The sequence below is a fragment of the Melanerpes formicivorus genome, unplaced genomic scaffold, assembly GCF_026170545.1.
Source record: "Melanerpes formicivorus ecotype bairdi unplaced genomic scaffold, bMelFor1.0.p_v2 SCAF_62, whole genome shotgun sequence".
In the NCBI taxonomy this organism is placed as follows: Eukaryota; Metazoa; Chordata; class Aves; order Piciformes; family Picidae; genus Melanerpes; species Melanerpes formicivorus.
In genome coordinates this window covers 296,915-316,696 of record NW_027142414.1, presented here as the reverse complement: position 1 = coordinate 316,696, position 19,782 = coordinate 296,915, and the positions used below count along the sequence as shown (strand labels likewise).

The following is a 19,782-nucleotide window of genomic DNA, read 5'->3' as shown; positions in this document are numbered from 1 at the left end:
CCTCAGTAAGTTTGCAGATGACCCCAAGCTGGGTAGCTGTGTCAATCTGCTAAAGGGCAAGGAACCTTTAAAACAGGATCTGGACAGGTTAGGCTGATGTGCCAAAGGTAATTGTATGAAGTTCAGCAAGGCCAGGTGCCAGGTCCTGCACCTGGGTCACAACAACCCCATGGTAAGCTACAGACCTGGGCTCTGTGATTGGAAAGCTGCAACGTGGAGAGAGGCCTGGGACTGTTGGTTGATGGTCCACTGAACCTGAGTCAGCAGTGTGCCTGGGTGTCCAGGAGAGCCAGTGGCATCCTGGCTTGTATTAGAAACACTGTGGCCAGCAGGAACAGGGAGGTGATCATCCCCCTGTACTCAGCCCTGGTGAGGCCACACCTCAAGTACTGTGCTCAGTTCTGGGGCCCTCACTACAGGAAGAATATTGAGGTGCTGAAGTGAGTCCAGAGAAGGGCAAGGAGGCTCGTGAAGGACATGAAGCACATGGCATACAAGAAGCTTCTGAGGGAGCTGGGGTTGTTCAGTTTAGAGAGGAGGAGGCTGAGGGGAGTCCTCATCGCTCTCTGTAACTACCTGAAGGGGGGCTGGAGCAAGGACGGGGCAGAGCTTCTTCTCCTTGCTGATAAATGGCAGGACTAGAGGAAATGGTTACAAGCTGTGCCAGGGGAGGTTTAGTTTCTTCACTGAAAGGGTTAGCAAATGTTGGAATGAGCTGCACACCTGGTGCTTAGGGACAGGGCTGAGTGTTGACCCTTCAGTGCTGGGTGGTGCGTTGGACTCAATGATCTTTGAGGTCTCTTCCAACCTTGGTGATACTGTGATACTGTGAATCTGTGATTCTGTGTTAGTCATAACCAGGCCAGGATGCTGCCAAACTACAGCTAACATGAACAACTTACATTAGCAAGTAACACTTCAGAGAGTAGAGCATTTGAATGCCCTAACTGTATGTTTTCCTCCATTGTAGATATGGCCAGCATTCCTGCCTTTGAATCCTTTTGGAGCTGTAATTCTCTGAAGCCCAGAGCATCACCCTCTTTTGCTGAGGAAATAGACCAGAAATCTATGCTCCTTACACCTGGTTTCAGACGTGCCAAACATGTCCTCTCTACAGGAAACATAGTCCTTGCCAATGAGACCTTTACTGAGGATGAAGAGGATAAATCTCCGCTTTCCCACAGCACATTGAACCTTATATCTGACCCATCAAGCTGGAATCTCTCCACAGAGAAAGATGTATTCCCACCCATAAGTTCTGAACACAGGTTAGGATGCTCTGACCCCACGTCATTGGACCCTCCAGCCTCAGCCACAAGAATCCTTGAGGCTTTGACTTTCCAGTCACCTTTGGAAGGAAACTGTAGTGCTGTGAGCACCTTGCAACAAGCAGCTTTAGATGGCACCCGCTTCTCTGATGATCTGAGTGCCAAGTTCCACTCCCACTGGCTGGACTCTTCTTCCTCAGGAAAAATAATGACCATGCTTGAAGGCCATCTTCAAACTGCTGAGCCACCCCTGGCTGTGTCAACACCAACCGTTACAGCACGTTCCCTCTGTCCAGGGAGGGATCGTGGCCTTGGCAGCAGTATGACTTTTCCCAAAATACGAACTCCTAACACACCAAGAGACAGCATCCAGCTAGCCAAGAGACATTACAGCCAGCCACAGCCAGGGGCTAATTCTTTCCATTGTGTAATGAGCTTAGAGGCTAGCACCTTCCAGCCCATAACAGACTCTCCAGTCTGCCATGGGCAAGTGAAGGAGACAGACATCGATGATGATGGGGTGCTAGAGAAGATGGAGACAGAACATGGCCTGCTGTGTGAAGAAGCTGGAACATGTGAAGAAATCAACCACTTATTTGCAGGACAAAGAGAAGCTGGGAGTTCTGAAACTGGCATGCTTGACCCGGGAGGTAAACCACCCACACCACCACTACACAGATTGCCATCATGGGTAAGAAATGCAAGGACAACAATCTGAGAAGTTCTGCTTTTCTCTGAGTAGTTAGGCTACAACAGCTCTTGGTCTCAAGCAATTACTTCCTGTGGACATCAGTCCCTTTTCTGAACCACCTAGTCTGACAGTTCCACATCACAAGGTGTACTGGTTCCAGTGACAACTTTTAAATTCTTTTCTCTTTTATGAGGAGAAAAAAATATACGCGGAAGAAAATAGTACTCAAGAAATACAGGAAGAAAAATCAAAGTCAAGAAGTGCTGCAGTGTGGTTTATCCTTATGGGTGATCACAAATCATTCCTTAGTCCTGTTATGTTTTAAGACAGAAAAGTGAGTCATAAATCCAAGTGAATGGACCAGACCAGATAGCTTCAGAGTCAGAAAAAGCTGTGAATGCTAGAACAGATCCATGCATTAGGTCTCAGCATTCCTATCTCATGGTATACTTCTGCCATTGGGAAGCTTTTATGGAAACCCTTGGTAAAGTGTTTGTGTCCTATGGCTTGCTTCACGTGAGAGAAGTTTGTTATCACTTTCAGTTACTCATTAGTTCAGATGGCTGGATTGTTTGCTAATGTGTCAATCTAACTGATAAACTTAGCAGCAATCGATGTAGTATCAAAAGAGATCATTCCATTATCTTCAGTTTGCTTTTTCATAGGTAAACAAGTGGTTTATTGAAGGTGCAAAGTCAAGCACTTATTGTTAATCCTCATTGATAGTTGCTTCTTTCCTGACATAATTTTTCAGCTTAGGGCCGTGTCCTTTGTGATAGCAAGTTAAACTCCAGAATAATCACAGGCTTTTTTTCCAAAGGAATCTCTTTCCATTTGGTCTGTAATATGAAACTGTGCTGGGGATGAAGCTGGGTAGCATAGCAAAAGCAACTGCAGTTTTCAAAATGTCTGTTTGCTTTGCTACAGAAGTTTAAAAGGTGTCATGAAGAGGGAAATAGTTCTCAGAGACTGGCTAAGCCCTTAAAATTTTCATAGGTGACCATCAGTTCCATAGAGAGATTCTCAATGTCTAACTGGGGTTTGGCAAGTAAATTCTATGGGAGAAGCTCTGAGCATTTCTGTGCTGCAACTATATTTGGTCTCTTTCATCACAATGTTATATGATACTAAATTCTCAAAAAGTGAGGTCTTGGACATCTTGAAATGGGTACTCCAAAGATATTTGATACTTCAGAGGATCTATGTCTGAGTTTCTTTTCTGGAAAATAGTGATAGCACTTATCAATGTTGCTCCTAGGGGAGCTGTAACAGTTTTTATTGAAAGTTTGTGGAGGATTGCAGTATTAGAGTTGGAAAATCCATGTTTTGGTGTTCAGACCACAGTCAAGTAAGTGCACTACTTGGGTACTAGGGTAGGGCTAGTTTAAGTATATTAAACACTGAAGAATTTTAAATAGCAGTTTAATCAGCAAGAAGTGTCTGTTATGTGCCCTGAATAAGAGGTGTCTGGGGTAAAAATACACATAATATTTCATTACAGACTAAATCATGGTGCATATACCTAAGGAAAACACCAATTCTGTTGTTTGTGGGGTTTTTGGTGTACTTGACTTTGCAGCCTTAGGTGCTTTCATTCTTAAGTATTGTATGTGTTACCTCACAGAGTCATAGAATGGTAGGGGTTAGAAAGGACTTCCAGAAATTGAGTCCAAGACTCCTGCCAAAGGGCAGGTCACACAGGAGTGCATCCAGATGGGTCTTGAAAGTCTCTAGAGAACAAGATGCCACCACCTCTCTGGGCAGCCTGCTCCAGGGCTCCAGCACCCTCACAATAAAGAAGTTTTTCATCATGTTGAGGTGGAACTTCTGGTGTTGCAGTTTGTGTCCATTGCCCCTTGTCCTGTCACAGGGCACCAGTGAAAAGCAGATGGCACCTTCTTCTTGACATCCACTCTTCAGATATTTGTAAACATTGATCAGATTTTCTCTCAGTCTGCTCTTTTTCAGATTAAACAGCCCCAAGTCTCTCAGTCTTTCCCCATCAGACAGATGTACAATCCTACAAGCCTCCACTGAACACTCTCTACTATGTCCCTGAGGATGTAGTAGAACTGAGGAGACCAGAACTGGACACAGTACTCCAGATGTGTTCTCACCAGGGCAGAGGAGAGGGGGAGGAGAATCCCTCTTGAAGGTTCAGGGAGGATTGGTTGAGTGATCCTCACCCTCACTCCCCTGGTCCAAGGAGACCTTGCCAAGAAGACCTGCTGGCCCTCAGTACTAACCCCCTTTAGCTGTTTCATTAGTTCTTTTCAAGATTAGGCAACCACAAATGTAAAACTCCACAACAAACCAAGAAATTAACAGTAAAAATACTTTCCCTGACTCTGGTTTGGTCCTTTGGCAGCTGCACCTGCACTCCTCTGTCCCCTCCTGGTGTCCCCAACCCAGGACACATGGGTGTGATTGGTTGTATGCTTTAAGGAGCATCCCTACCCTGGAATCTTTATCAATTTGTGAAGTACTTGGGGATCCTTTGGACTGAAAGCTTTGTATGTTGTTATAACAGACATAGGCTCAAGGATGATTAAGGCACTGGAGCACTGCCTTATGAGGAAAGGCTGAGAGGCTTTTTAGTCTGGAGAGAAGAAGACTGAGAGGGAATCTAATAAATGTATATAAATATATGAGGGCTGGGTGTCAAGAATGAAGGGACAGCCTTCTCACTTGCACCCTGGGTGGATGTAAACTACAGCACAAGAAGTTCTACCTCAACATGAAGAAAAAATTCTTTACTGTAAGGGTCACAGAGCACTGGAACAAGCTCCCCAGAGAGCTTGTGGAGTCTCCTTCCCTAAAAGCTTTCAGCACCCATCTGGATGTGTTCCTGTGCGATCTATGCTAGATTCTATGGTCCCACTGTGGAAAGGGGGGTTTGACTCAAAGATCTCCAGAGGCCCCTTCCAACCCCTAACATCCTGTGATTACAGGCATTTCATTCCCTTATCAGAGAATGGGAATCTTTTGCAGGTGATGACTCTGATCTTGATTGATTTTAATGCATTGCTCATAAAGTGGAAACCCCAGCTTTTTCCAAACTGTGACACAGTAATTTATTGATAATTTTATGTAGGTTTTCCAGTCTGTAGATATCATCTCTGTAGCATTTATTAGCCAAGTCTGTTTTGATTCAAATATAATTTCCACATTTCATGCAACATCTAGTGGAGCAGAGCAATCTAACAGGGCCCCTCTTCCTGCCCAAAGGTGTGGTTGTGATGTGATTCTGTGACAAACATTAGTTTTGCATGAAATGGTTCTTTTCTGACCAATGCTGTTCATGGCATTATTGTTCCAGGAGAGTCGAATCTATGCTGTGGCCAAATCTGGCATGAGATTGTCTGAAGTGGCTGTGGTGAATGATACTTCAAACTGCTGTAAGTTCTGGACAAGATCCATCCTCAGAGGGGGTTTACAGTGATAATGTGGGACCTGAGCTTCTGGCTGTTCACATTTCTTCATTTCCTTGCCTGTTCTCAAAGTAAATCTGATATTGCAGATAGCCACAATAAAGAAAGGGAGGAGGATACATCTGATCTCAGGGGCAGTTGGTGCTGGGCTGTTTGAGCCCCTACATTCAGTGATATCTTCAGGGGCCTCATTATCTCCTACACTTTTGCTGACACTGTTCTGCTTCTGTATGTTTGTGGCCTGCTTTTAGTCTTGTGATTCACCATCACCTTCCCCTGTTCCATATTTTACCTGTTTGAAAATGGTGCATGGGATTGCCATTGTATCATGGGGAGCACAGGTTGGGTAAGAGCTCTTAAAGGCTAAACAGAAGGAGCATTGCCGCTGTCTCTGGGAATTGTGTGCATTGAATAACACATCCCCTGGCCTCTTTGAGGGCAAACTGTACAGGATGGCAACCCTCCATTATTTTGTGTTCCAAGAGGCTGCATAAATTCTTACCCACATACATGTAGCTCTCAATTAAAACCTCCTCCTCTTCATCAGTTTGCATTATTTGGTCTCTTTCTGATTTTTTCCCAGTATCCAATTTCTCATGTTCACCTTCTGGGCCATTTTCCTGTCTGATCTACAGAAATGTCACAGTGCCAGTCTACACTACGCTGAAGGGGGTAAGGAGTTTTTCCCCTTATGCATTTTTCCCCTTATGGAAAACATGATCTAGGTCTGCTAATAATTAGAGAGGATGGGATCACAGAATCACAGAACCACAGAATGGTGGGGATTGGAAGGGATCTTTAGAGATCATTGAGTCCAACCCCCCTGCCAAAGCAGGATCACCTAGGGCAGGGTGCACAGGAACACATCCAGGTGGGTTTTGAAAGCCTCTAGAGAAGAGGCTGCCACAACTTCTCTGGGCAGCCTGTTCCAGTGCATCATCTCCCTCACTGTAAAGAAGTTTCTCCTCGTGTTGAGGTGGAACTTCCTGTGTTCCAGCTTGTACCCCTTGTTTCTTGTCCTATCACTGGGCACCACCACAAAGAGACCATCACCTTCATCTTGACACCCAGCCCTCAGATATTTATAGACATTGACAAGATACCCTCTCAGCCTTCTCTTCTCAGGACAAAACAGCCCCAGTTCTTTCAGTCTTTCTTTATAGGAAAGATGTTCATGTCTCCAAATCATCCTTGTTGCTCTCCATTGGGCTCTTTCCAGTAGATCCCTGTCTCTCTTGAATTGGGGAGCCCAAAACTGGACACAGCATTCCAGGTGTGGTCTCACCATGGCAGAGTAGAAGGGGAGGAGAACTTCCTAGACCTCCTGGACACACTTTTCTTAGTGCATCCCAGATGAAGCTATGCAGTTAAGGAAAGAAAATTAGAGAATTCTAGGATGTAATGGACACCAAAAGGATGCCAAAGGAGTAGCAGATGACAAATGTGCTTAGGAATAGAGAACATTACAGCAAGTTTTGATCCAAGAATCTGCATTGGTTATTATGAGGCTGTGGAAATCTAGGGGTGATAGCATAGCCTAGAGAATGGAAACAGGCTCTTGAGTGTTAACAGGGAATCACAGGGCTTGTGGAACAGTAGGCAAGAGTCACCAGATCTCAAACAGATCAAATGAGAGAGTCCAGCCTGGAACTTCTTATACAAGAAAGGGAGGAAACGAGTAGCCCTGAGCAGGACAGTATGAAAATGAAGGGCCTGTGCTCATTGCCACATCTCCTTTCTATTCTCCAGAAAGCCACTCAGATCAGCAATGTGCCTTTCTTAGATGAGTCTTCTGGCTCTGATGATGACTGTGGCTCCCATGCCAGCTTCAGGACTTCTACAGCTGGATCTGAGAACAGGAAAGCTAGCATGCCGGGCAGCCCTCGTGCAGTGAAGAGAGGTAAAGTGAGAGTATTGATACTGAGAAGCATGAGCTCCATTCTCATGGGTGAAGCAACATATCCTGAACAGCATCATCAGTGACAAGCAAATGCTTAGCTTTGATGATGCTAATAAGTTCTCCCAGACATCAACAGCTACTCAGCAGAAATCTGTCTTTTAAATGGATTTACTGCTGGTATATCTCCATGCAGGCACTCACTAAACTAAGATTATGTGAAGAATTCATCTTCTAAGTCACATATCTAGTGAAGCCATCCATACCTTCTCTGTGACTTCTCATTTGTAATCAAGCTAGTATTGAGATATCGAAGAAAATGGGTTTTATCTGTCACTGGCTGATAATTTCTTGACCAATAATCTGTGAGGGGCATGAGGTAATTTGGGTCCTGGCTAGGACAATTTTTCTTGACTACTGGGAAGGTTAAACTGGAACTTTGAGTGGAATTTTCATTACTATTGGTCAATAAAATAAAAACCCATTTTACATCATCTTAACTTCTTTTGTGAGTCATGGGCTGATGCATCTGTGTATTGCCATGGTGGAAGATTCACAGAAAACAGAGCCCCATTGCTAGTGAAGGAGCCTACTCTGTAGTTTAAATGAGAGGGGCTTGAGGCTTTATAATGGGTGTTTCCAAGCTGAAAACAGTACATCTATGCTTAGACAACAAGTCTGTTGATTTCTATATTTTAAAAGGTGTTTTTTCAACCTCTGTTTATTCAGCAACAAATTTATTTCACTGTCAGTATCCAAAACTCTCCCTCACTACTTGTCTTCCTAGGAAAAAAAAACCAAACCCAACCATCTTCTAAGTTTGGTTAATGGGGTTTGAGTTTCCAAAGTCTGACCTGATTTATTATTCCTGAACACAAAGGCCTTAATCGTGAACTCAAAAACTTTTCCTGAGTGTGCAGTATTCAGTGTGTGCTTCTGTCTAGCCATATTTCTCATTCTTTATTTTGAGCAGGTGTATCTATGTCCTCACTGAGCTCTGAGAGTGACTATGCCATCCCTCCTGATGCCTACTCCTTGGATGGTGACTATTCAGAGCCAGAACATAAGCTACAGCGAACATCTTCCTATTCCACTGACGGTGGAATCTGCACTGTAAGTGTTGCTACCTCACAGTTATGAGAGATGTAAACAGTCTTGGCCTTGAAAAATCTCAACTACAATATAAAGAGTTAACCCCTGCAAAGTGATGCTCTATCAGACTGGTCTTTTGGTCCAGCTGATCTGTATCAAACTACATTATCTGATGCTTCAGAAGAAGGTGCAATTTCTGTTACGTGGTTACGTAATAAGCCCTCAGTGTTTATATTTTTGTTTTCTGATGACCTATACTGGTTTACTGTAGTCAGACTCTACTTTAATGATGCCATTATACTGTTATGACAAAACAGTTCTGGAAATTTGGAGTGAGTAAGGAAAAACAACTGAATATTTTGTCCTAAGGAAAAACAAAAACAGCCAACCAAAACTCAAACACAGGCAGCATTAAATTCTGCACTCCTAAATGTAAGGAATCAAGCAGGCAAGGAGCAGGAGGCTAATCATGGCCTTCACTTTTATTTGATAAATCACTGCTGTGGTAGGAAAACAAGTAAGTTTTTAGTGCCTCAAACCATCATTGGAGTGATCTTCAGATGGTTTATTTGCTAAAACAACACAATGTAATATTTGTCACTACACAGATAGTCTAGGACTCTTTCCAAGTTGATCAGAGAGCACTGACCTTGTATGGCTGTTACTCCCATCACACAGAGAAAATCACAGACGCAGCAAATGTCTGAGCTTCATTTCAACACTCTTTCATTTGTATTTTGAGGGGCACAAGACAGCCTTCTCTCCCCTTTGCTCTTTGCTCTCCAGGAACCCATGGAAAAATCAGGTTACTTGCTGAAAATGGGAAGCCAGGTGAAGATGTGGAAGAGAAGATGGTTTGTTCTCAGAAACAGACAACTAATGTACTACAAGTCCCCGGTGAGTCACGAGGATACATTGACTCCTGCGTGGAGGCACAGGGGAAGTTGTCTGCAGAACCAGTTCCAGGCTGACAGAGCTGTTGTGGTGGTATAGGCAAGCCATGGGCAAGCTTCCCCCAAAATGTCCTGCCAAAGAGATTTATGTCTGACCCACAGCATCAACTATGGGTTTCTGCTTAGGCAAGGATGCTCCATGAGGTAGCATTTTCCAGTATATGAAAGATTGTTCACAAGGGCAGAAATCTGACACCTATTAGTCAGTTGCATACAGAGCACAAAAAGCAGAAGGCATACTATGGCCTGGCTTTGGTCATGTTGGAGGTGAAAATAAAGGAAAAATATATTACAACACCAGGAGGGTGCTGATCAGTCAGCATATGGGGCTCTGAGGAAACCTACAACTTTCAGGGGGGGTCAAAGTTACAATCTTGTGTTTTTCACCCTCTCAGGTGGACATAGAAGTATTAGAAAACTAGGGTGCAATTGAAAATAAGCTTTCATGCAAAATGCTGCCTTGAAAAACTACTGACAGAACACGTTTGTGCATTCAAACCTTTCCAAATCTGTTTTATAACTCACAACTGTTTCAAAAGAAGTTACATTCTTCCAAAACTTCAAGCAGTATGCACTGAAAATTTGTATATACAATAAAATACATTTATTGTTTGCCTTCATTATTCTGCTGAACTTAGCCACATTAAAGAGAACTATACTTGGGGTTATTTGCATGTTTTTGTTCTTCTGGCCACAGTAATTTCCTCCATACCTGCACAGTGTGTATATACACAGTATTTCTGTGTATATACACATCTTTGCCTGCAGGTCAGGAATGTTGAGAAGATTTGTTTTCAGCTTGTTTAATTTTTCACAGCTGTTGTCATATTCTGACAAAACAATGGTACACTTTACAGCACAATGCATCTTTATTTCCGATACTAGGTTTGTCCACCAGCATTCACAAGCCAGTTATACACAGACATTTTTTGTATATACAAATTTCATAAATACGGAGAATTTGTACTGTTGGTTGGAAGGGATTTCTGAAAGACCCTAGTCCAACTGACACATTGAATATTGACTGTCGCCAGCTGTAAATCAAACCGCTTGTGGCTTTGTGTATCTGAATCTTGAAAACTTTCAAAGGTGGAAATTCAGCTGCTCTCTGAGTACCCATTTGGTATTGTGTTGCCTTCCCAGTGAGAAAGGGTTTGGGTTTGTTGGGTTTTTTTTTCATAATCTCCAATCTGAATTTCATAAGACAGTGTTTGTTATATTGTCTGCTACTGTTAAGGAGCCTTTTGCTCCATCATTGCAACAGGATCACACTGTCTGATATTCAACCTGACAACTGTCAGCTGTCCTTTCCAGCTCATGAATGCAGACTCCAACCTGCACATGTGTATTTTCGTAGAATCATAGAATCAATAAGGTAGGAAGAGACCTCAAAGATCATCAAGTCCAACCTGTCACCCATGACCTCATTACTACTAAACCATGGCACCAAGTGCCACGTCCAGTCCCCTCTTGAACACCTCATTTAAGTACTCCAAGACCCATCTGAATTTTTTCTAGCTACAGAAAAGGTAGTTTGCTTTTCCCTTTTCAGAGTGATGTCATCCACAAACCACAAGGGCAGATGGAGCTGAATTCCTCCTGCCAAATTGTCAGAGGTGAAGGGTCCCAGACATTCCAGGTAAGCATTGCTTTTTCATCCTGCAGATAACCACACACTCAGTGGCTGAATGAGAGAGCACTTATTTCAAGCTGAATGGTACTGTACGTCTCAGCTGATATGAGCTGACTTTGTCTGGCCCCTGTGCGTCCGGGCACAAACCAGACAGTTTAATAAATAATGGAGAAAAAGCTAAATTATAACCCAAATACAGCCTTTTGAAATGGAAAGAAACTCTCATTTATTTTGGGGGGTTCTTTACATCATAACATTTTCCTTTTTTGGAGTCAGGACCGAGAGCTTGAAATCTGTGGGGAAAAGTGAGTCTTAAAACTATTAAAACAAGACAGTACCTAGGATCTCCTCTTTCTGAAAGATTCCTCTCACAAGGTCTCCTCCCTGGCTTCACATGTTTGGAGGATCTGAAGAAACATCCTACTAGAATTCAGCTGCAGAAGTATTAGAAATTGTCCCATCAGTGGATTCAATTTTAAGTCATTGTTAGAGGACTTCATTACAAAGGTGGCATTAAAGTTTCTCTCATGCTCTTACTGAAAGGCACATGGCCTGACCTGTGAGCTACTTTGTCCCGTTACCCAGTTCATAGCATCTTTCTGCTCACAGCCACAAGCTACTGAAGGCAAAACGCCATACAAAGTCAAGGCAGCCAAACCCACCACCACATTTATGGAGTTACCTTTTAAAAAGAAAAAATGTGTGCAAGAAAGGATGAGAGGAGAGAAAGTCACAATATCCAAGAGAAAGAGCAAGAGACCTCATGAGAATTTGATTAACCTGAGTTTCTGTTCTTTCATTGGAACTTTGAGGGTTAGAACATTTTTTCTTACCTTAAAAGAAAACCTCATACACCACAAAAAATTGTATTGGATAATGAAACTGAGCAGCTGGAGAAAAGATTCATAAGTGTGCAGATTTATACTTCTCACTCCTTTTCCTCCCAGCTTGTGACAGAAAAGAGAACCTACTTCTTGACAGCAGACTCTCCCAACATCCTGGAGGAGTGGATTCATGTCCTTCAGAGTATTCTGAGAGTGCAAGTGACCAATCCTGTTGGTGTTCCTCACAGTGATGCAAAACCTACTGTAAAAGGTTGGCTCACCAAGGTAAAATAGTTTTTCTAGCCTTATTCAATTTAACTCAGTATTGTCAGTCAGCAGGCTTCTTGGTCTGTGCAGTAAATGTCACCAAGAAATAATTATTTTAATGCTCTATAGAAGAGTGAGTAAAGAAAGAAAAGTGGCAGTAGTCTTCTGTACTTCAGAGAGAGGAACGTTTGTTGGTAAGGTATGGGACAAGCAGGGCTACTGAGAAGTTCTTTGTCAAACAGTAATAACAAATACTTAGAGTAGAGTAGAGTAGAGTGGAGTAGAGTACAGTAGACCAGGTTGGAAGAGACCTTCAAGATCATTGCGTCCAACACCGTCTAGTCAACTAAACCATGGCACCAAACACCCCATCAAGTCTCCTCCTAAACACCTCCAGTGATGGCAACTCCACCACCTCCCCAGGCAGCCCATTCCAATGGGCAATCACTCTCACTATGAAGAATTTCTTCCTAACATCCAGTCTAAACCTCCCCTGGCACTGCTTGAGACTGTGTCCCCTTGTTCTGGTGCTGGTTTCCTGGGAGAAGAGACCAGCCCCCGCCTGCCTACAACCTCCCTTCAGGTAGTTGTAGAGAGCAAGAAGGTCTCCCCTGAGCCTCCTCCTCTCCAGGCTAAGCAACCCCAGCTCCCTCAGTCTCTCCTCATAGGGCTTGTGCTCCAAAGCCCTCCCCAGCTTTGTTGCCCTCCTCTGGACACGTTCCAGCAAGTCAACATCTTTCCTAAACTGAGGGGCCCAGAACTAGACACAGTACTTAAGGTGTGGCCTAACCAGTGCTGTGTACAGGGGGAGAATGACCTCCCTGCTCCTGCTGGCCACACTGTTCCTGATACAGGCCAGGATGCCATTGGCCTTCTTGGCCACCTGGGCACACTCCTGGCTCATGTTCAGCCTACTATCAACCAGTCTGCCTGGCTGCTCACCAGCCACTCTGATCCCAGCCTGTAGCCCTGCATGGGGTTGTTGTGGCCAATGTGGTAGAACCCACCACTTAGATGTGTTAAATCTCATGCCCTTGGACTCTGCCCCTCTGCCCAGCCCGTCAAGGTCCCTCTGCCGAGCTCTCCTACCCTCTAACAGATCAACACCTGCTCCCAGCTTGGTGTCATCTGCAAATCTACTGATGATTTTCTTCAAAAGAAGAAAACAGCATGTCATAACAAAAAAAAACACAACCAAACAAAACCAAAAAAAACCAGGAAATGTTGCATTTCACATTGAATGGATCTTAACTTGGTGATATAGGAGAGTTTCAAAGAAATGGCTTGTATGGTTCTAGGTTAGCATTTATTCCCATGATAACAGACTGCACAAGCCTCAGTACAAAGTAGAACAGCTGAAAATTCTTTGGCTTTGTGCTAGTTCCATTGATTGGTATTACAGAACAAGTTACTATGCATTTTTAAATGTAATTCTGGTCACCAGCTACAAATGGCTAAAAAAACCCCTGTGTCTGAAGCTTGTTCTTCTGTAACAGAAACCAGCTCCTTTGACTACACGTTGACTGGTCTTTTCCTGCCGAGATGAAATTATTTGGGTTTAAAATCCCCAAAAGGTTATTCTTAATGTATTTCAGGAGATAGATATTATGGGTTGTTCAGAGTGAGTAAAAATTACTTCACAAAATCCTAGACTCATAAGAACCTGTGCCACATCTACTTGGATGGGATGTACTTCCCTGGTTTTGGAAGTGGTAACCTCTATGCTGTGAACCAAGTTCATATTAGCACAGGACAAATACATATGCAGCTTTTAAAGGCAAGTTGAATTGGGAGCAGAAACTCTAGAAAATCACTCCAGCAACATTGCTGGTGTTAAAAACATGTCTTTCTTTGTCTTCCTTACAGGTCAAGCATGGTCACTCCAAGCTGGTCTGGTGTGCACTGATTGGAAAAACCTTCTACTATTATCGAAATCATGAAGATAAGGTAATTCCTTTCCCCTTTTTGTTCCTGGACAATTCTCTTCCTTTTACTGCTTTTGTGTCTTACGTTTCAAACTCTTGTTTGGCTGTACTTCTATCAGCATCTGCTCCTCAAAGAAAATCAGTATTTTCTCTGGATTCTGTTGCATTTTTTGTTGGTGGTGTTTTTGTTTTGTTTGTTTGTTGTTTTTTAAAGCAAAAATGACAAAATACTTAAGAGGTGAGTGACTGCTTTTTCTCTGATCACTGTTTCTCTTGTTTCTCACTTTCTTCATTTGGACTTCTGAAGCCTTTAGAGCAGACTTCCATACAGCAGCAGATAGATTCTTCATGCTGTCATTAAAATAAGCAGCAACAATCTGGGAAGAAGGAGACCACTTCATCAGTGTGACGTGCTTCCATTTCTGGAATTTTGGCCCAATGGTCCATTACTTTTCTCAGTGATATCAAAACCCAAGTTGTAGAATATTGAGGAATACTGTGACTCATGCATGTGACTGACCTCCAGAGTTAGCACAGCAGATACCCTCTGTTTGTCTGAATCTGCCTATTTATGTAATTGCTAAAGTACTTATCTTCCAGTAGCAAACAGAGAGTCTGACCAGAATTGGAAGACAGTGGCTCATGATACTGAGCAACTGACATCAGAAAGCACACCTTGTCTTCCAAAACCAATGACCTCAAACAACTCACAAGGGTAATGCTAAAACCCAGTACTTTACGGGAAAGACCATCTTTTTATTTGCATACTCTCCTTCTGACCTGCACATGTCCTCTGAAGAATAAAAATAAAAGTAGTAACACAGTTTGTAAGTACTTTAGTTGTACTAAAGTGAAGAGATCCTACAGAAATACAAGATTGCATAATTAAATTAAACCTCAATTACAGTTTATTCCTTGTCTTTCACAGAATTGCTAGCATGTTGACCTGTTTGTTGCTTTCCCCCCTCACCCCACAGTGTTCCCTGTCCATAGTGGGAGATTAGCTACACTTACTAAAGGGCTTTCCCGCCTGATAGTGTCCCCTAGGGCATCTGCCTATGCGTGAGTCCAAAGTGGAAGAAGTAGACCGTTCCTGTGACTCTGATGAAGATTATGAAGCCACAGGTGGAGGACTTCTCTCATCCCATTGCACACTGGTGATTCACCCACAGGACCAGAGTCCCACATACTTACTTATTCGCACCAAACAGGAGAAGGTATGAAGGACATCCTCTTTGGAGGACAAGAGTCTTTTTGGTTTCAGTGGGCAAATGCGGCATACAGACCGAAGCTCTGTGTAGAGAACAAGGTCTGAGCTGACCTGTAGTGTTCTCATCCTTGTGCCTAGAACACCTGGCTGTACCATCTGACTGTAGCAGCTGGTAGCAATAACGCCACAGTGGGTACATCATACGAACAACTCATTGGAAAACTACTGGACGCAGAGGGAGACCCTAGTAAGTAGAAACCACAAACTCTTTTCCATGGTCCCAAAGCATAACGAAGGATAAAATCAGTTCCCAGCCAAAGGTGAGGGAAGGGGATTCTCAGTAGGGTGCATGTGATAGAGCATTCTTCCTCTCTAGTTCTATAGTAATGCCTATGGAGAGGAGGCATTGTATTGTGAAACTAGACAAGTCTATCAGTTATAAAGCATCCGGAATGTCTGTAGCATTATAAAAGAATTGGAGCTTTCATTTTTCTTGTTATTGTTGCTCATGATTTTCCTTTTCTGGGAATCTTGACCATACAAACACATGCTCTGTCCTCTAAACACACTCACACACACTTGCCTTCACATCTTGCCCCTCTCTCTGCACATCTGAACCCTCACAACCTCCATGCTCATCTGTTCCTCCTATGTTTATGCACTGTACTCTCAGATGTGTGTTAGTTAACGTGTGTTTGTACTTAATCCTCTTTTCCTGCACACACACATATTCCTGAACCTATGTGTGAACCCCCATCATAGGCAGCTGCCCTGGCAGAGTTTGTCTCTTGTTTGAACATACTGCTAAGCAGTTTGTCACCAGAATCCAGCTGATAAGCTCTAGCACAGCAGGACTGTGGACGGCGATATTGGCAATACTTTTGCTGCTGCTGACTCCTTGTTCATGGCAAGCTTTGCTGAAATCAGTGAAGTGGAATCAAAGATAAACATGGCCTAGTGCAGTGCTGCTTCCTCAGATGCTTTGCCATTTCACCAAGGTTCCTGTTCAGTGTGGACACTGTCTTTGTTCTGTTTCTGACAATGCATGTTTTTGCCCATCTGCTGTCTCAGATTCTCCTCTCTGGAAACATCCTATGTTGTGCTACAGTAAAGATGGGTTGCACACATCCCTCACAACTCTGCCATCTGAAGCTCTACAGACTGAAGCTCTGAAACTCTTTAAGGTATTTTAAAGGATGTTGCAAGGTTTTCTGTTACTCTGCTCTGTTGTTGGGACAACATTGTTTGGTCACGTTATTTGTCACAACATTTACTGTCACCACTGGTTGCTTTAGACAGACCTGCTGGGTCATTTAATTACAGTAGAACAGTTGAACATTAGGTGTTATTCTTTCTCTCTCAGTTTAATTTTTCCTTGTAGGGAATCTGGGTTTAGAAGCAATGTTCCCTACAGGTTTTATCTTTCTTTTTCCTCTCCAGTAGCTAGATTGAAGGAAACAGAAACAATTTACGGGTAAACCTAGTTGTGTCAGTTAGACCAGAGATGAAGCTGTTGGAAATTTTATTCTTGCACTCTAGGATTGTAAGATAAGCAGTAAGACTTGACAGTCTTAGCAAAGTAAAGTACAGGCCTGAAAGGCAGGTACATTTCTCCCTTGATTCTCATGCTGACTTGTGAGCTCCTCAGGTGTGGAAGTTTGAGTGAGTTTTCTAGTTGCCACAACACAAAGAGGGAGGGAGAGGAGCTAAGTATTTATGCTCCTCCCTCCTTTCAAGGTTCTTTAGAAGAATTCATTAATTGTCTGTAATGCTTCTGGGAAGTGTTGCTGTATTGAGTACTGTGTCCAGTTCTGGGCCCCTCAGTTTAGGAAAGATGTTGACTTGCTGGAACGTGTCCAGAGGAGGACAACAAAGCTGGGGAGGGGTTTGGAGCACAAGCCCTATGAGGAGAGGCTGAGGGAGCTGGGGTTGCTAAGCCTGGAGAAGAGGAGGCTCAGGGGAGACCTGAAGGGAGGTTGTAGGCAGGCGGGGGCTGGTCTCTTCTCCCAGGCAACCAGCACCAGAACAAGGGGACACAGTCTCAAGCTGCACCAGGGGAGGGTTAGGAGAGTGATTGTCTATTGGAATGGGCTGCCCAGGGAAGTGGTAGAGTCACCATTACTGGAAGTGTTTAGGAGGAGACTTGATGGAGTGCTTGGTGCCATGGTTTAGTTGATTAGACGGTGTTGGATGATAGATTTGACTTGATGATCTCAAAGGTCTCTTCCAACCTGGTCTATTCTATTCTATTCTATTCTATTCTATTCTATTCTATTCTATTCTATTCTATTCTATTCTGTTCATGGCACTGACTAACTTCCACCTTTTTACAGTCCTGTCAGCTGTTCATCAATGTTCCTGTGGAGGCATCTTCTATTGATTACCATGTGTCACTTGCTCAGACAGCACTGCAGGTCTGCTTGACACATACTGAACTGCAGAATGAAGTTTACTGCCAGCTTGTTAAACAGACCAGCTGCCGACAGCCCCAGAACCACTCAGTCATTCAGGTCAGTTCTTCTTTTGTCACTTCCACTCTGCAAATACTTTATATTTAATGCCATAGTTTAATAATCAGCAATGGGACTGGTTCTCACAAAACTGTGCAAATGTTAAAGGTGTGCTGGAGAAAGGAGAGCCTCAGCACTGAGACTGCTTGCAGAATAAATTTTATCTTGAATTTAACCATTTACTGGTTGCAAACGGTCTGTTCAGAGCACATTCAGAGTCAAAATTCATGGCTTGTGTTGGCTAGCTATGATTGTCACATCTATTGAATTTGTTTTCTGTTTTAGTTAATCAGCAGCATGCAAATCATGAATGTTACTATCAAGGATTAAATCTGATTTTTGCACTATAATTTTTTGGCAAATCAAATTTGGAACAAAATTCCCCAGTGTATTCTCTGTGGTTTGCAGTTACAAAGAGGGGAAAAAAGTATTAGCTTAAGTCTTAATTGTTCACTTATCTCTGGTTACATTACTCAAAATTTTCATAAGTGGCTGGTCATTTAGAATGCCTCTTAGAGTCCAGGCTGAGATACCAAAGAGCTGTCTGTCCTCTGATCATCACTTCCTTTTGAAGCCTCTTGGACTACATGTCACAAAATGGTCACTCGCCAAAGCACTAGGCATCATGGAACATTTTGGTTACAGTATTCTATGAAAGAGAACAGACAAGTGCAGAACAAAAATGACGTCCAGTTTTATGTTTGCAGTGCTGGCAACTCCTGGCTTTGTGTGCTCCTCTATTCCTGCCTCAACATCACTTCCTCTGGTATATCAAACAGCACTTTCAGCGACATGCAGATCCCAGGTAAAGAGCACAACAGCGTTATTTTCTGCTAAGCTGATTGCCTTGTGCAAGGATAAAGGTGGAAGCAATTTTAGAACTCACATCTGCAAAAATGTGATGGAGAAAGCAGATTTCCAGCATTATCAGTCTCACCCTCCTCAGTCATTCACATTAACTTGTTACTTATACTAAGACAGTTCACAAACTGAGTGACCTGTGCTAGCAAAAGAACATTCTGCAGATGTAACTGGATCTACCCAAGGACTGGTTTTGCTGATGCAGCTTCTTCCTGTTATTAACAGAAAGACAGAGCAAAATAATGATTTAGAATTAATTATTAGAATTTGAGATTATTATAGTCTGTTGTTAGGTTAGCAGGCATACTGACAGAGCAAAAGTGAAGTGGAGAACACTTCAGGGCACCCTATGAAGTTAGGAAAAACTAACAAACCTGAAATCTGCTAGTATTGTTTTCTCTTAACTTTTTGGTGTAATACTTTCCCCTCTAAGAAATCAGTGCAAGACCTACTGTAACAGCAATAAGTCGTTCTCCAGTGTTCATGCTGTATTCTTTCTTTGTTTCCATGGTGATCTGGTCTGTACCATATCTCACTGTGTCCTTCATGGGGAGGTCACAGATAGAGATGTCTAGCTGTCTGTTCCAACAACACACTGTTAAGAAGACATAGGTAAAAGAGTGATTTCTTTTCAAACAAATATTCCTATTCAAATACTCAGCCTAGGTCTGCCTTGCAACTCAGGAGACTAAAGGTCTCCTGGTGTTGCAGGAAAAATCTGTATACTCATCCTAGCAAGTTTGTGTTTGTTTTTTCTTTTCTCCTGTGGTGCCTCATGTGTGCTATTCTTTCTCGGAAGCAGAATTACAGCTGTCAGGCACTGCTTGATGTTCAGACTCTCTCTCCATAGGCTAAGGCAACATGGTAGGGATTGTCTGGCCAGTATTAGAAACCATCTCTTCAAACTCATGCACTACCAGCTCCCAAATTGGCCCATTCAGCTTTAGTTGTGGAGCTGCTAAGGAGGCTAAGGATGTGCTGAGTTCTGTGAAATTGATTTCATGTGTCAGTTTCAAGCAATATTATGCTGATGGTCTGCCAGGTTCTTAGTCAAAAGTAATTTTATCAACAGATAAACTTCAAGCAGAAGCACAGAGATGTACTTAGAAAATCCAGACAGAAAACAATTATTAGGGTTAGGAAAAAACCCCATATAAATATTACAGCAAACTGTGCTTACATTCACCTGTAGTTTAGATTAAATTTAGAGCGGTTGCTTA

General features: G+C 42.9%; 1 protein-coding gene across 1 annotated transcript in view; it reads left to right on the top strand.

Moving 5' to 3' along the window:
* PLEKHH1 (pleckstrin homology, MyTH4 and FERM domain containing H1) overlaps nt 1–19,782 on the top strand; it is a 60,156-nt gene that overhangs the window by 25,232 nt on the left and 15,142 nt on the right. Inside the window, exons 7-20 of the mRNA XM_068162064.1 lie at nt 971–1,959; nt 5,279–5,357; nt 5,974–6,062; nt 7,140–7,290; nt 8,261–8,400; nt 9,166–9,276; nt 10,885–10,971; nt 11,913–12,074; nt 13,923–14,003; nt 15,019–15,198; nt 15,330–15,438; nt 16,263–16,375; nt 17,525–17,701; nt 18,409–18,506. Of these exons, the coding sequence (XP_068018165.1) occupies nt 971–1,959; nt 5,279–5,357; nt 5,974–6,062; nt 7,140–7,290; nt 8,261–8,400; nt 9,166–9,276; nt 10,885–10,971; nt 11,913–12,074; nt 13,923–14,003; nt 15,019–15,198; nt 15,330–15,438; nt 16,263–16,375; nt 17,525–17,701; nt 18,409–18,506 (2,566 nt within the window). The remainder of the gene's footprint in view (nt 1–970; nt 1,960–5,278; nt 5,358–5,973; nt 6,063–7,139; nt 7,291–8,260; nt 8,401–9,165; nt 9,277–10,884; nt 10,972–11,912; nt 12,075–13,922; nt 14,004–15,018; nt 15,199–15,329; nt 15,439–16,262; nt 16,376–17,524; nt 17,702–18,408; nt 18,507–19,782) is intronic.